Source organism: Physeter macrocephalus, chromosome 9 (assembly GCF_002837175.3).
Source record: "Physeter macrocephalus isolate SW-GA chromosome 9, ASM283717v5, whole genome shotgun sequence".
NCBI lineage: Eukaryota > Metazoa > Chordata > Mammalia > Artiodactyla > Physeteridae > Physeter > Physeter macrocephalus.
The window spans coordinates 11,571,068-11,588,101 of record NC_041222.1 but is presented as its reverse complement, the minus strand read 5'-3'; the positions used below and the strand labels follow the sequence as shown (position 1 = coordinate 11,588,101).

General features: G+C 51.4%; 1 protein-coding gene across 1 annotated transcript in view; it reads right to left on the bottom strand.

Moving 5' to 3' along the window:
* Positions 1–17,034, bottom strand: part of ZNF618 (zinc finger protein 618) — a 187,857-nt gene that overhangs the window by 60,775 nt on the left and 110,048 nt on the right. Inside the window, exon 3 of the mRNA XM_055087371.1 lies at positions 6,734–6,993. Within this exon, the coding sequence (XP_054943346.1) occupies positions 6,734–6,993 (260 nt within the window). The remainder of the gene's footprint in view (positions 1–6,733; positions 6,994–17,034) is intronic.

The window sequence follows — 17,034 nt, the reverse complement described above, 5'->3', positions numbered from 1 at the left end:
AATCAATTCCCAATGCATTTCTTCCTAAAACCAATGGGCCAGAGAACGTGGAGGGCAGGGAGGCCCCACTCAGCTGGTTCTCCTCACCATCACCCTTCTCCACGCAACAAACACGATGGTTCTTTCACCCACCCCTAAGCCCACCGTGGTGCTGTCCAAGGGGGATGAACATCTCAAGGCTCCAGGCAAAGAGAGGCTGTGTTGGACTTAGAAAGTGGGTGGATCTAATGACTGCGAATAATTTCTTTTGTAAATTGGGTGATTTCTAATTCTTTGCTTTCAACAAAATCGAAGAAGAATCTAATGGAGTTGTCAGCGAAGAGACCACTGAAAACAATATCTGACGATAGACCCCTGTGTGATTTTTGGCATACAAATTGGAAGGTGTTCAAAGAATTGAGTGACACTGATAAAACAAGACTGCCTCCACCCCTGGCTCCTTATTTATGTGATCAAGCCTTCTAAGCACTTACACTTAAGAAAATGGAAAAAAAGGAATTAAATGAATGCTGAATCTTGTCTCACTCAACAGTAAAAAATATTAATTCACAGAAACATGAGCCAATTGAAGAAGAAATAAAGGCTCATCCATTTCATTGAGGTGCATTTTCAATAATTTTTTACTTTTATGTTTGCTATTTATCTAAATTTGTTTTTGACAAATTGTGCGCTAATAGCAACTCCATCAGGAAAAACAAACGTTTTAAAATGTACAGCTTTTTGATTCCAACGTGTTTTTTTGAAATTTCTATTTCAATTTACGTACATCTTGTTGTGGGAGATGAGTGCGAAACAGTGATCAATAAAAGACTCTCAAGCATAAAAAATATATTACACTAGGATAAAATCCTGTGAGGTAAGCGGGCTGGAAATATGAGTTCAAGGAGAAAAAGGAAAGATGTAAAACTTCTGACTGTTAAAGATGAGCCCGTTCATATGTTTTTTGAAAGGATGATGGTGGACATCAAAGGCGGTGGGGTTTGGATTCCCTTGGATACACTTAAAAGAGTGGTTCACAGTTTTATTTCCAAAATGCCACATTTAAAAAAAACAGTACAACACGTCAGAAATTATATCCTTGGTAATTACTCAAACTTTGGATGAAAACGTTAGACGTCAACTCAAAAATGTGAAAGAGAATATAGTTTCTCAAAATTCTTTTAGGAGATATTGAAGAAAAGAAGTTTGAAGCCATTGGCCCTTCAGCTTCCTATCATTCCAGAGGTAACCCCGGATGTGGCAACGTCCAAGGCTTTGGCTAATACCACTGGTACCTGTTTTGCATTTTTTGTCCCCCTCAAAACCACTTTCGTACCTATCACTTCACCCTGACCTCAACAATCCTACTGGAAAGACAGGCAGACTTTATCACCCACTGATCAATGAAGACAGTATGGCTCAGAGAGGTTAAGGGACCCGTCCTGAGCCCCACAGCAGAGCAGACCCCAGGTCTTCTGGCTTACAGGCCAGGGGCCCTTTCCCACAGAGACCCTCCAATCAGGAACCCCAACCCACCCTGGACCACCAGGTGGAGAGTCAGCAGCTGGGATAAGATGCACCTGAGAGGGAGGCCAGAACCCTCCTTTCTGAGTGGCTGCAGCAAACAGCTGAGTGCAGGTTCTGGCAGGCTCAGGCCCAAAGCCCTGCCAACACCGATTGAAACAGGAAACTATCAGCTGGCACTACGAAGGGGGACCTGGCACCTTCGTTGCCTGGGTTTAGAAGAGACCGAAACCCACGAGGCTGTGTCTGAATGGCTGTCTGCTCTTTTGTTGCTCCTTCCAGAGCTGTGGCCGAGCCCCCGCCTCCTCTTTCCCTGCCCTTCCTCCCTGGGCAGCCCTGTGTGTGTGAAAACACCACCACCCCTGGTGCCCAAAGCTCACTGCCTAAAAACATTCTTGCAGGATCCAGGCTCCCAGCTGACTGACTCTCCCTCCTGTACTTGGTCCAGTGACCCTCCTCTGCTTACCCATCTCCAGGACAGGAACTCACTCCCTCACAGGCCTGTATTCAGTTACCAAACACTCCCCATAATCATCACAGAGTCCTCCCTTTTATGAGCTGAAATCACCTCCTGGTGACTTTCCTGTATTGGTTGGGGCTACTTGGCATTTGTCTGCCCGGTCCCATCGCACCAAAATGCTCTAAGTTGTGAATACTTAGACTCCATCATCTCTTCTGCACCATTCCTCCAGGAAATGCTCCATGGGCTGGATGCTTTTTGGTGTAAACCCAGCTTGCCTTGTCTTCATCATCTAGGACAAGGTTGACAAGCAGGTTTCTACTTCAGATTTTTCAATTCTAGCTGACTGGCAGTGACTTCCTAGTATACTGTGTTGAGAAGGATTCTGAGGTACACTGTTGGGACAGTGTGCAGTGATCAGTTAGGGATGCCTTTCACTTCTGGTTTTATCCAACAAAGTTGTCACAGTCAGTATTGTCTCTGCTCTTCTTGCTAAAAAAGGAGAGAGATACCCTTTTCTCAGTCTCTCAAGACTGAGAGATACCCTTTTCAGCACAAAGAATTTCTGGGCAGCAGGAAAGTAGCAGCAACTACTGCAAGCTTGGCAGCCAGCCTCCTGGGCACTGATGCCCCTCCCGACTCTATTAGTCTGAGAAGCTGCCAAATGCCATCCATGTGTCCAGACCCAAGCTCCTCCACGGGAAGTGCCTCAGATATAATGTTTGTGTCACTAGGAACACTGTTTGTCTGATGGCTGTTAAAGGGCTAGTGAGGACTTCAGGGTGGGAACAGGCGGATGGAGCTCAGAGAAAAGGCAAGCAGGAGGTTCCCTCATGGCACAGCACTGGGTGACCGAACAGGAACACTATTCTATTCAGCAACAGAGCCCAGCCACAGCCCTGCGTACCCCTGCCAGGTGCCCTGGGAACATGTTCACTGCACAGCGCCCAGCCGCCAGGGCACAGAAGCACACTGTGGCACAAACTCATTTAAAGGGATGGCTCTAACCAGCATTCTGTCCCGGCCAGATCCCTGGGAATGTTTTCCTTCCTTGTTTTACTTCCAGGAGCAGGTGGGAGGCGGGTGCTGTGAGGTGGAGTGGCAAATCTCTTCCATTTCCCAGGCCTTTGTTTGCCCCTCTATAAAATAAGGGGGTCTGAGTGCCACATCTATGGCATGTGGAGCTCCTCTGCCCACTTCCACATCCATGACAGACATCAATAATCAATCATGCCACCCTTTAGAATCTTCAACACAGAACTCCTAATAGCCAGCAGCAATTGCTTGGATGTGGTCCATAAGATAATATCTACTTGCCTTTCTGAGATGAGATGAGTTCAAAATGTTCAATTCTAACATTGATGTTTTTAAAAAAATTGCCTTTCTTTCCTGCTACTAAAAGGCCAAGCCAGATTCCTCTGAGCCTGACCCTTGGCAGAAGGAAACTACACCCTCAAGGCAGAAGGTCTGTCTTGATGGATGTGAGACGAGCCACCATGACCAGCAGGGAGTGCCCTGGCCCTGCTTTGGTACCGGCTCCAAAATGGTGGCTCCACTTCTAACTGTGGTTTTTACACCTTTTCCACAAAAGTCTTCCAAGAGCAGGTTACTCAGAAATTTCATAACATCCTCAATGTCCCTGGATTCTAGGGGGGCAGTACTAGAAGAAGCTCAGGGGAGAAAACCGAGAACCAACTAGAAGCCATGTCTTCTGACACCTCACCCAGTGCCAACTTTCTTTTCTATCCTGCTTCTTCTCTACATCACACTGGCTTATTCCTCAGACCTGGGAAAAAAGCAGAAACAATTACTACTCTTTCCTCTTGAAGAGGTACTTTATACTATCAATACTAGTATTACTGCTAATAACAGCAAATTATTTACTAAGTATAATGTTGAGTACTTTATACACATTATCCTATTGAATCCTCACCTAACTCCATGAATTTGCAATTGTGAGAACTGAGGCACAGAGAGGTCAAGCGGTTTGCCCAAGGTGCAACAGCCATTAAGTCAGGGAGCCTGGATCCACTCCCAGCCTGAGGAGCTGGGCTCATTCTCCTTGCACAACACTGTCCCCTTCAGTTCCCACACCTATGAGGTGGCCAGGACAGGGAGCATGTCTCCTTTAACAGAAGAGGACGCTAAGGCACAGCAAGGCCAAGGAACCTATTGCTGAGTAGCAGCTGAGCTGGAAACCAGAGTCTGTGGCTGGCATGAGGCCCTGGGGCCTCTCACTGTGCAGGGAGCTGGCCCAGGAGGACTCCCAGCATTTCCAGAGCATGGCCACTCCAGGCTTTCCCCACTGAATCCTGACTGCTGGCCCCACCTCAAGGTTCAGATTCAACTACCCTTCACTGGGCATCTCCCAGTGAAGGGCATAAATAACTCCTGGGTCCAGTGAGTCTTAAAGTGAGCAAGGGCAGGTCCTCTCCTCAGTTAACTAACACATCCATGAGCGGCTAACACAGTCCTAGGCCTTGGGGAGTGAACACTGGTGGAGGGAGGTCAGACGCAGGCCCCAGAAAAGACTCTTCTTTCATTCGACACTGGGCTAAGTCACTCATGCTCTTCAGCAAATATTTCTGGTTCCTCCCCGCTTCTGTCACATGGGAAATGGCATTTCCCCACCTCCCTGAGGTTGGGTGGGGCCCCCTGACTAACCTGGCCAGTGACTGTGAAGGGAATTAACACATCTCGCTTGTGGATTGCAGCTGGCACATGAGTCCCTCCAGAGCTGTCTTTCCCTCTGTCACTTGGCTGGCAGCATTCCAGACAATGGCTGCTTTAAGCCTGGGCCCAGAACAGAGCAGAGCCCCCAGCTGGCCCACAACGGACATGTAGTGGGACTAAGAAATAAATGAACCTTTGTGGTTCTGAGCTACCAAGATCTCATTACTTTTTAGGGCCTTTTGTTACTGTGGCATAACCTAGCCCCATTCTGACAGCTATAGCACCAATGACAACACTGCTTCCTAGAAACTAGTACCTTGCTAGGAATTGTGTGGTGGGAGGTAGGGAGCACAGACACAGATCAGACCGGTCCTGGAACTCTAATCTCCAGGAGCTGCCCATCTTGTAGCAGAGCCAGGTGCCGACAGGGCCCCTCTAATCTCAAGTGGATAATGGGAAGTGCCCCCTGAGGGGCAGGGCAGAAACAGACCACTTCTGACCAGAAGAGATCAAGGAAGGCTTCTGGGAGGAGGGGGCACTAGAGCTAGTCTTGTAAACTGGGTTGGATTTCGGCAAAGGCATTCCAGGGAGAGAGAACAGCAGGAGCAAAGGGTAGGAAATGCTGCAGAAGAGCAGACTGTGCTGGAATGAAAGGACCGGGAAGAAAGAAATAAGAAAGGGGGCTATGGGGCTCAGGTTCTAGAGGACCTTGATGCTATGGCCTTGACCTTAGATACAGTGGGGAGTGACATGGTCAGTGTTTCATTTTTGTCAAGGTCCCTGGCAGCCAGAGTAGATGGCAGGTGAGGGCAGAAAGACACAGTGGCATGGCTGTTAGCAGGACGCCACAGTGACCCAGGTGGAGTGATGGTGGCCACAACCAGCCCAGGAACAGCTGGGAAAGGGAACTTGAGACTGATCCCCAGCGGTTGGGAAGAAAAGGCATGAGGTCTCGAGTCTAAACTTGGGGAAGCAGACACAGGGCAGCCCCCCTGCCTGCCACACATGGGACGGGAGCCTGGAAGTCAGGAGGAGGTGGGCAGAGCTGCCCCAGGAGGGACAGGCAGAGGGGAGCGAGGTGGCCTCCTGAGCACAGGAATGCGGAGGAGGGCACAGATGGAAACAGACCTGGGAACAGACTAGGCAAGGTCTCCGTGCCAGGCTGAGGCATGTGGACTGTATTTTACAGACTGGGGTTGCAAACTGGCGGCCCGTGGAATGACTCTGACCCACAGATACGTTTTGTTTGGCAGATTTTAAAAGTCAAATTAGTCACCAACGTTTAAAGCCAAAAGAATTTACATTAAAATTCTCATTTCTGGCATGTGTTCTGTCCAGAGATCTGACCACGCTGAGCCCGTCTCCCCACCTATTTACCGTACGTGAGGCGTGGGCTCTCCAGCTGGACCCAGGCCCTACCACCTACCACCTGCCTGTCTGGCTCATCTCCACGATGCTAAATAAACGTATCTTTAGGGCTTTGTGGGCATTTGCGTTTGCAAACTGGCAGGAGTGCAGGCAGTCCCTAAGGGGTATCCCCTGGCTCACGCTGTAATGTAGTGGGGAGAGATGGTTTCTAAGAAGCTCATTTCTACTGAGCTCCTCTGAGCCTGGCCCAGACCAGAAGAGGCGGGAGAAGGTGCCAGACTGCCACCCATCTGATCCTGACTGGACAACTGGTCTGAGCAGGACCCACACTGAAAGCTGCCCCCAGAGGCCCCCGGGGAAGCCCAGGAGGAAGAAATGCAGACAGGCATTTAGGATACCGAGTGATACAGGCTGTGCTGGACCCATCTGGGGTGTGGGAGCCCCATGGTGTGAGAGATTCGCCGGGCCTGCAGAAAATTCCAGGCATTTGACTTGAGCAAAGTCTTAAAAGGACAGGTAGGGTTTTGCCACGTCAGGTGGGAAGACAGGAGCTCCAGAGCAGAGCTGAGCAGGCAAAGGCAAGTGTCAGGAGCTGAGGCCCTTCCCTGAGGGCAGCCACAGAAGGCTCTCGCAGCCGGGGAGGGACAGGGATCCCAGGCCTCCCTCCCTAGTACTCCGGCTCCACGTTCCCACCCTGGCCCCAGCCCGACCCTGCGGACGGGCGCTCACCCAGGGTCTGCTGGTTGCGGACACCGCCAATCACCACGCAGATCTCGGCAGGCACGTCGCCGGTCCCATCCTTGCTCACCCCCTTCTTCTCCTCCTTGGCCTCGCCCTGCCAGATCACCTCCTGGATGTAATCATCGGGCAGCTCCGTCTTGACCTTCACCTCTGTCATCGTTCCCTGCTCGGCGCTCAGCGAGGCCTCGGCCGGCACAGGCTCTGGCCCCTCCACCTTGGTGCTCTTCTGGCTGCGCTTCAAGCGCTCCCTGGGAAAGAAGACAGTCTGCTCAGTGTGGACCCCAGACTTGCCCCAGACCTACCTGGGAGCGCCCCAGCCAAGGGGGTTGCAAAATTTTTAGCTACAGACCCACCTCTCACGTGACCCTCACCTTAAAGCACAGGTCCCCACCGCTGCCCCTGAGGGTCCTCCAGGGAACCCTGGGGCTCCAAGGAACACAGTTTGAAAATCACTGGACTAGGATGGCTCAAACTGCACCCATTTTGCAGATGGAAAAGCTGGGGTCTAAATGTGACCAGTAACTCTTGTAACTGGGGTTACAACAGACCTTCAAGAAAAGCTCTGGCTGGTTGAAATCAGTTCTTGTCAAGCTTCAGTGTGACCGTAAATCAGCTGAGAATCTTGGTAAAATGCAGATTTGGTTCAGCAGGTCTGGGGCTTGGCCTGAGATTCTGCATTTCTAACAAGCACCCAGTGGAGGCAGGTGCTGCTAGTCCTCAATGGCACTCTGAGCAGCAGGGGTTTCAGTGGCTTGATGTATGCAGAGCACGTGGTGCCCTTCCCTTTGCTCCCTGGCGGAAGGGCTGCAGAGCTCACCCTGCTTTACAGTAGGAAACATACAGGCCAAAAGGCTCACTGAGGGGGAGGCCACAGAGCCAACACTTGGCCCCCCACAATCTGGCCTCTAGGTGGCTCTTCAAATAGGAGAAAACATCCTCAAGTTAATACACTCAATATCGAGGGTGGGCCCTGAGGCCTAGAGCAGGGCTGCGACCTGCCCAGGGCCACACACAAGATTGGTGGCAGGCCAAGGCACGAAGCCAGGTCCCGGCCATCCACTCTTGAACTTTTCTCCTTTCAGTGAGACTCTGTGTGTTATAAGGGCCCCCTCATCCTTCTGGCAGTGGTGGGGAAGCTGAGGCATGCACAAGCTGGGGAATCAGGTCATGTTCCCGGCCTGGGGATGCTGCCCTGGCCATGTCCAGCCCTCTCCAGTGCTCCAGAGAAGCAGCTGGACCGTGAACTTCAAGGCCCAGGCTCAGGCATGCTCAGGCAAGGCCGGCTAGCATACAAACTGGAGCTTAGCAGAGGTGCCTGGGCTGGGAGGCAGGACCCGGGATCTCATCCTGGATCAGCAGTGGGCTTGCTCTGTGACTCTGGACAAGACCCTTCCCCTCTCTGGGCTTCCAGCTCCATCTACCACAAGAACATGGGTTTTATCATGTCCACTGTCCCACCCAGCTCTCAACTTTCTCCCAGGTTGGAGAACTGAGCAGAGAGAGAGAAGGAAGGCTCCAGCTGATGACCGGGGGGCAGAGAAAGGCCACTGGGGTGGTCCTATGACTGCACTGTGTCTCCCCACCCCCGCTTCACGTGGTGAAGTCCTAATCCCCAGCCTGACTGTATCTGGAGATAGGGCCTTCAGGATGTAATTAAGATTAAATACGATCAGAACAGTAGGGCCCTTATCTGATAGGACTGTGGCCTTAGAAGAAGGAGAGAGATCTCTTTCCCGCTATTTCTCTACCATGTGAGGACACAGAGAGGAGGCTGTCTGCAAACCACGAAGAGGGAGCAGAGGCTGCCTGACGGCCTGGCGGGAAGGAGATGCGAGGAACTGAGATGGAAAGAGCACTGGGTTGTGAATTTGGATCATCCCAGAGCCAAATCTCAGAACTGCCACTCTCTCAAGTTGTGGGTTCCTGCAAAAGTGACTTCACCCCCGAGCCTCAGTCTTCATACCCATACGATGGGGATAAACACGGCACCTACCCCACAGCACTGTGATGCAGACACAAGGCAATGTCTGCAAGGGACCTAGAACGGTGACCCCAGTGGAGATGTTCTGGGGTACCTATCGTCTATATGGGGGGCAGGGGAAAGAAGTGTTCAGAGAACGAGAGAACGCAGGGGAAGAGTCTTACGTGCGTAGATTTTAGTGCAGGGGCTGTGGAAGTAAATCAGTGGGGTTTAAAGCGCAGCACTGTCACGCCAGCTTGGAACCCTGAGTGGGCCCTGACCCTCTCTGAGCCTGTTTCCGCACCAGTGAGGCAAGGAGCCCCACACTAACTCAGAGGGCCTCGTGAGGACCAACTGCAAAAATGTACAACCAGGACACTGTCTAGAGTGACTCCTAGAGTGGAGATGCTAGTGCTGAGGGAAACTGGTGATAGAAGTTGCTGAAATCCCTATTCCCTAGCTGAGACCACGTGGGTGCTACAACTGGCCAGTCCTGCCCACCCTGAGGCTCGCTGAGCACAGAGATAGAACTCAGGGACCCCGTCCAACCCTCCATGCCAGCCTGGCAAGAACACAGCCCACGGGCCCTAGGGGCTGCTGGACAGGCAGGCAGCTGAGGACTCTCCCTGGCTTGGCCCTGGCTGGTCCCGACCCCGGCCTGCACAAGGGGCTAAGCCCCAAGTTCAGGGCAGATGGGCTTCCCAGGGCCCGCAGAGAGGCCCACCAGAGCGGAGGTGTCCCACCTGTCAAGTGTTCCCCACAGCTGACGTCACAGGATGGGAAGGACATAGAACAGCTCCCTGCCCAGAACGCCCTCTCCCCCCACCGGGCCTGTGAGCGCTTGACCATCCTGTCTTAACAGACCTAGTGTCTCTTCCTGCCCTCAAGGACCTCATTAGCATCTGCCATCCTGGTGGGAGGGAGGAGCTGTTGGAGTCTGACAGGTTGGGTGTCCACAAACCCCGCAACCTCCGGCCAGAGATTCCCTTCTCTGAGTCTGTTTCCTTGTCTGCTAAAGGGGGACTGTGATCCTTGCCAGCGCGGGGCGGGAGGTGAGCCAGAGAGCTGTACAGAGTGGATCTCCTTGGATGGCAGCTGCCGTTATGACGACACTGGTCCATGATGACATCCCTGCCTCTGGGAAGCCTTCCCGGCTTGCTCGAGATGGCGTTAGATCCCGTCTCCGATGCCCCGTCTGCCTTGCACAGGTGACTCTCACACAGGTGACTCTCACACCCTCTTGCCCACAAGCACAATGGCACACAACCGCTCACAACCATCCACTCTCTTACAGGTGACACCCCTGAGCCCTCGCTGCACGGAGAACACGGGGGGACTTCTCTTCCCCCAGCTTCACACTTTAGATTTACAAGCCCGAATGTTGCTTTTCTCGGATGCTTTACATTTAATTAGGCATCCTAATAAGAATGGAATTGCAGAAGTACTTGTATCACTGTGAATTAGTGGTGCAGCTCCTTCTAACTTCTTTAAAAAAATATTTTTTCATGTATCATTTTTTAAAATAGAGCTCATTATTTTAATTGTATCCATTTAAATGTACAGTGGAGCCCATGGATATTCTCAGCACGAATCATTAGGTATATTAGTGAAAAAGCACTTGGAATCTATCTACATGCTGACACTCCATAATCTATTCTATTTGTGTCACTGTAAAATAGATTTATATATAGATAACTACAAAATAGTTGCTCAAGATATGCTATGAATTTTATATTTAACCCAAGTCACGCTTCAACATAAAATCCAATGTCAGGCACTAAAAGGATATTTCTCAGTAAGCACATGATGTCTGTGGTCACTGGTTACTGCTCATCCCAGAATGCCAGGAGAGAAGTCAGACCAAGTGGGTCCCTGCCCAAGGAATTCCCTAACAGTCCTGGCCTTTCACTAAGGCAGTGGTTCTCAAAGTGTTTTCCTTAAAGGCCTAGGGGTTCCAGGGCAAAGGCCCAGAAGCACCCATGAGGCCTGAATAACAGCGTGGTGGTGACTAGACCTCCAAGAACCCCTACTTTCTCCATCTTTGATACCTACAGCTTTGCTTTTAGTGGGTGGTAAATGGCAGCTCCCCTGAAAGACAGGCCTACGACCTAATCCCCAGAACGAGTGAATGCAAACTCATTTGAAAAAAGGCTCTTTTTGTAGATGTAATTCATTTAAGGATCTTGAGATGAGATCATTCTAGATGATCTGGGTGGGCCCTATATGCAATGACAAGTGTCCTCATAAGAGACATGTGGGAGATTTACAGACAGAAGAGGGGACAATACAGAGAAGAGGAGGCAGCATGACCACAGATTGGAGCCATGCGGCTCTACGAGCCAAGGAATGCTGCAGCCTCCCAAAGCTGAAGAGGCAAAGAGCAGATCTCCCCAGAGCCTCCAGACGGCCTGTGACCCTGGCCCAAGACCTTGATTTCAGACTTCTGGCCTCCAGAACTGTGAGATCAGATTTCTTTTGTTTTAAGCTACCTAGTTTGTAGTAATTTGTTACACCAGCCACGGGAAACTAATACACTAGGCGTGACTAAATTAGGAAGAAATACCTCCGAAGCAGTTAACTTTGCAAACCACTGACCTCCACCACCCCCAAAGTTTTCTTCTGCTTCGTTCTTACTCATCCCCAGGACTGAATCTGATAATGGCCAGTCCAATGTGCCCGCAGAGCCTGCCTGGGGGAAGTTTCAGAAACAAATCTCTTCCTCTGGGTCTTACCAGACGGTTCGGTGCTTATACGCACCCCGTCACATCTGGCGCTCACAAACACCCTGCGGCCAGACGGGGAACCAGAACAGAGGACAGGGCCCGTGTCTGTTCCGTCCCCATCCACATCCAGCCCTAGCCTGGGCCCTGAGGCACACTATGAACTCAATCAACACGGTGAATGAACGGCATGCTCAAGGGAGCAAGACTTCCAGCCATGAGCTTGTCTGAACAACTCTTGTGACTCCTATCCTGGGGCCGTTCCCACTGAGCCCTGCAGCCCAAGACAACGCAACCAAACAACTTCTCAGTGGATTGGGGGCTCAAAGACAAATTCCATTTCTGGCCGTGTTGAAGGAAGAGTCTCAGTGATGCCCGGTGCCCGGGAGTCAGACAACGTTCCCTCTGAGTACAGTTTCCACATCACCCCACAGAAAATGCTAATGCTTCAAGTTCTACCAAGTCACAGTAGTAATGAGACATCCTCAACACACTGGACTTCGGTCCCACCCCCGCTTGACTCGGTTTTCCCATCTGACGACAAGTGAGCTAGAGTCGGAGATGTCGAAGGCTCTGGTGGAGGCCAGACCTCTACCCCGAAAGTGTGCATGTCTCCTCGCACAGGACGGGGAGCAGGGCATCTGTCTGTGCTCCAAGACTCAGCCTGAGGGCCACTCCACCTCCTCCAAAGGCCACTGCTTCTTTACTCTAGTACTTTAGCCACCGGAAACAATGTTAAGGTGGGGGGGAAATCTCTAATCACAGTGTGTAAGCAATGACTTGGTTAACTCCCTCTAGAATAAAACCTCACTAAAAGACGCCAAGCATTAGGAATGAGGGTTAACTGCCCTCAAGGTGAGCTTAAATACACTCTTCATGAATGCATGGATACCTGGGGTGTTAAATGAGTTAACACACATCCAGCCATGATTTCAGGGGCTGTGTATACCCTGCTGCAGAGGCTGACCACTGACCTAGGCCTCCAGCTCTACCCAGCTGCCCACCTACGGATGATCTGAGTACAAATGATTATTATTCGTAGATGTTGGCAGGCTCCTCCTTGGCCATGCTTTCTAGGTCCAATGAGGTTTTGGCCTCCCCCATTCCACCAGAGCCGTTCTTTCCAAGGCCTCCTGGGACCTCCATTCTCCTAGATCCAACAGTCCCTTCTGTGTCCTCACTGAGTTCGTCCTCTATCAGCAGCCTCTAACGAGCTCCCCTCTCTCCTCCTCCAACTCTTTGCTCACTAAGCTCTGGGCCTGCCCGGTGGGCCTCCCACCTTCCAGCCACTCCTCCATCTTCTGCTGACTCCTCTTCACCAGCCCAACCCTTACATGTCAACCTGCCCCAAGGATCAGTTCTAGAGTCTCTTCTATTTTTATCCATACTCACTTCCTACATGATCTCACCTAGATTCATGCTTTTAAATATTAACTATGCGATGATAAATCCCAAATCATACCTCCAACCTGGACCTCCCACCCGCCCCACCCCCACCCCCACCCCCAGCTCCAGACCCGCATGACAACTACCCGCTGGACACTTCCGCCTGGACGCCTAACACGCACCCGTATTTACAGGTCCAAACTGAGCTGCGGCTACGCCCCTCCCCCAAGTCAAGAAAACAATTCTTCTGACTCCCCTCCCAGTGTTCCTCCCGCTAAACCCCCGCAGCCTAAGACACTGTCATGAGATAACGGCAGTCTTCTCCACTTCGGTTAGTATGATTCCACCCCTCCAGCTCCTCAGACCCAGACTCTGGGAATCATCCTTGTCTCTTCCCCCTCACTCTCTACGAAGCAACATATCCGCAAATCCTATCAACCCCAGCTTCAAAATATGTCCAGAACCTGACCACTCCTTACCACCCCACGGCCACCACTCTCGTCCAAGCCGCCTTCCCCTCTCTCCTGTCTTGCTGTAGTATTCTCACAGCCCGTCTCCCTGGTCCTATCCTGGCCCAACGCCCCCAAATGGACGTTCGACCCATCCTATTCAGCTAGGCCAGCTGGTGTCACTCCTCAGCCCAACCCTCATTTAGGGGTCCGCGTCTCACTCGACACAGCAGCCAGAGGGCTCGCCCCGACCCGCGGGGCTCTCTGTGACGCGCCCCACGCGCACGCGGACCGCACCTGCTCACACCGCCCCTCTCGTGCCCTCCTCGCTGTCCCCTGAGCACGAGGGCAAGCTCCTGCCTCAGGCCTGAAATGCTCTGCCCTCCTCCCCAGATGTCCCCACCGCGAGTTCTCCATTCCTCCAGGTCTCTACTCAAACATCCCAGTGCCAGCAGAGAGACCCGTGGCCGCCTGATCCAAAACGTCGGCCGTCTCAGCTGCACCCCAGCTTCAACACTCCACACCCCTTCCCGGCTCCGCGCCGGGCTGCTCAGCATTTACCCTCCATTCACGTAACATGCTTGTTACGCCTCGTCCTCTCCACTGTCTCCCCAAGGAGAATGGCAGCTACAGGAGGACGGGGACTTTGTCTCCTCGGTTCACTGTCACATGCCAGCACCTACGGCAGCGCCTGGCATGGGGGAGGTGATCAATAAGCACCTGTTCACTGAAGGAGCCAAGAATGAGCCCTGCAAAGGTCAATGCCATCGTGGCCCTCGAGGCGTCTCCCTCTACCCAACCCACCAAAAGAACTGTCGATGGTGGAACTGCTTCAGCTGGTACCCAGGACTGAAGGCAGCCATGTCCCACCCATCTGGCCCTCAGTGCAACTGGGCTGAGGACGTTTCACGGGAGCCAACATTCTGAATAAGTGAAGTTTATTCCTGAAGTGTCACAGTCTTCTCTCCATCCTTTCCAATGGAAACTTTCTTAAATGTAACACACTCTTCCTACTTTCTAAATTGCCAAAATACAGCAGCCCTGGTAATGCTCTAACACCAACTCTTCTTTTCCTCCAGCTTTACTGAGATACTAGTGAACATATAACATGTAAGTTCAAGGCGGACAAGGTGATGATCTGATATTACATAATGACCTCAACTCTTGAAGATGCAGGATCACCATTTTATTTTCCATTAGCAGATTCGGGTCCTCAGGCAGGCATGGGGTGCTGACACCCTGTCTCAGGGTGACAACTGCCAGGGAGCCTGCAGCCTCTACCAGTGGCTCTGGGAATGCCCCCTCTGCTTCTAATAGCTCCCAGATCCGAATCTGCCTGCCAATTCCATGTGGTTCTGGGAGACCTTCAGAGGTAAGGGCTCTACCCCACTGCTTTGTGTATCTATCCCTGTGCCTAGCCCCGGGCTGATGTCAGCTAACGTCTGCTGAACGATACAAACCGAAAACGGCAGGTGCAAAAATGCCAGCATGCAGGGTGGAAGAGATGCCGGCGGCAATGATGCCAATAACAGGGTGAGTGAGGACAGGGCAGCTGTGACATACCAAGTGGCTAGGACGGGCCAGCCACAGTGCTGCTTCAGGCCATATGCGTGCACTGTCTCCCTGCTCTTCACGATGCCTTACACAGCAGGTAGTTTTGCTCTACAGATGAGAAAACTGAGGACTGGAGAAACAGTGACTTGCTCATGGTCACACAGCTTTCTAGTGACAGAAGCAGCATTCAACCAGGTCTGCCTGACTCCAACTCCTGGGCTTTTTTAATCATTTGGATGATTTCTGTTTTTTTCTCAAGAGAAGAGAAAATAATAAAAACACTTGTTGAACGAATGAACAAATAAATGACTAAATGAGAGGAAGCTCCAAGAGATGGGGAACATGTGTATCCCCTTGTCTCCTACAGTATCCTTAGTATCTTGACCGAACAGGCACATGCTAGATGCTAAAAACAGGAACGCGGAAATGCAAGAAAACAAAGGAACGGAGGGCTCCATCTCTGCCACCGAGAAAGGTGTTTGGGCTCTGTGTTCAGTGTTGACCTTCAACTCTCCTTGATGTGCCCTAGAAAGGCTGCTGTGCTCACACCTGTCCTTTGGATGTAAAGAGTCCTGTTTTTAGCCACAAGGACAGAAATCATAATGGGGACAAAGGTCGCAGCTTTACCACTAGCCTGGAAGGGCCAAAAGAGAGAAACTACAGCAAAACCCCAGTTTCCAGAAACCCCAGTTAACAAGGCAGCTGTATTTACGATTCTACCCATGATTCAAATCTTCACACCATCACCCATACCTTAATAACCCTCAGGATGATCTACTTCTGGCATGCAGCACTGATATATTTTAATAAATAGTCAAGTAGAAAAGATTAGATTAATAGATTAAAACTAATAACCTATTAAACAACTCTTAACAGTCTAGAAATTCAAAATAACCTACAATGCATAAATATATCATTAGTGTGAGTTAATTCGTAGGCACTTAATTTTCTTCAATGTATGGTGTCAGTCAGCCACAATGCTGGGTAATACCGCAGCTCAGAAAGACAGCATGAAGACTTAAATATTAAGAGTTAATTCCCTGGTTAATTTAAACCTAAAATAGAGAAAAGCAGGAGTCTTGAGCAATGCTGTCAAGTCACAAACTCTGACATGTAGCAGGTAGGGCCCTCTGGGGAAAGCGGGGAGCTTCTTTCAAGGGTGCCATGGCACGTGGAAGGTTGGCCCAGGTCAGCAGAATTACTGTTAATAGCATCTTAAACAGATGCACTGCCTTCGTCCTCCAGTGGGTCTGGCCTTGGTACAATACATATAAGCTAGCAATGCGCACGGCTCTCTGAAGACCCACCTTGCCGCGGCTCTCCCTACACAACTTTGGGACCCTGCAGACTCAGGAATTCTCACCCACTTAGAATGCCCTTGACAGGCAGGTGGGGAAGGGGAGGCCACAGAGGAGCCCATGCACACTGTCCTGCATCTTCCGGGCACCCGTGGTGGCCCACGCAGACCCCAGAGAGCAGGTAACTCAACCATGAAGAGTGAGGCCATACCCAGGTTCTCTTGCTGGCCATATAAACAGGATAAATACACCCTTTCTGCCGTCAGTGTTATTTCCTGCTGAGGCTGTGACTTGGCCTCGATCTCTGATACCCAACTCCTCTGGCCACCCTCCTTGGAATGAAATGTAAAGAAGCTTCCCAATGGGACTGCTCCCCTTCCATCCTGCCCACATTGACAACTGATACCAGGAGCTGCCCAGCTGCTTAGAAAGCTCTGCCGTCCCTCCGAGGTGCTCGTCCCATCCTGGCACTACATCTGGCCTCCACCCGTCTGCTCTTCACCCACCAGTCCTTGAGATGGGCTGATGACAGACTTGAGGTCTGGAACGCACAGCCAGCTCTGTCCACATGCCCTAATGTGAGCACCTGGGCCTGGACCCTCACTGCCCAGAGGCGTGCTGTCCCCGGACACACAAACGAGACTCCTCACTACACAGTCCAGCCCTTCAAGGGGTCTGAGGATGATAAACTAGGTGCGTGGACCGTTGCCAAGCTTCCTAACCTGCCCACACCTCTCTTTCCTGACGTGTAAGCACTAACCTCAAAGGGTTGTTTAGAAGATTAAAGCACAGGGCTTCCCTGATGGCGCAGTGGTTAAGAATCTGCCCGCCAATGCAGGGGACACGGGTTAGAGCCCTGGTCCAGGAAGATCCCACATGCCACAGAGCAACTAAGCCCGTGCGCCACAATTACCAAGCCTGT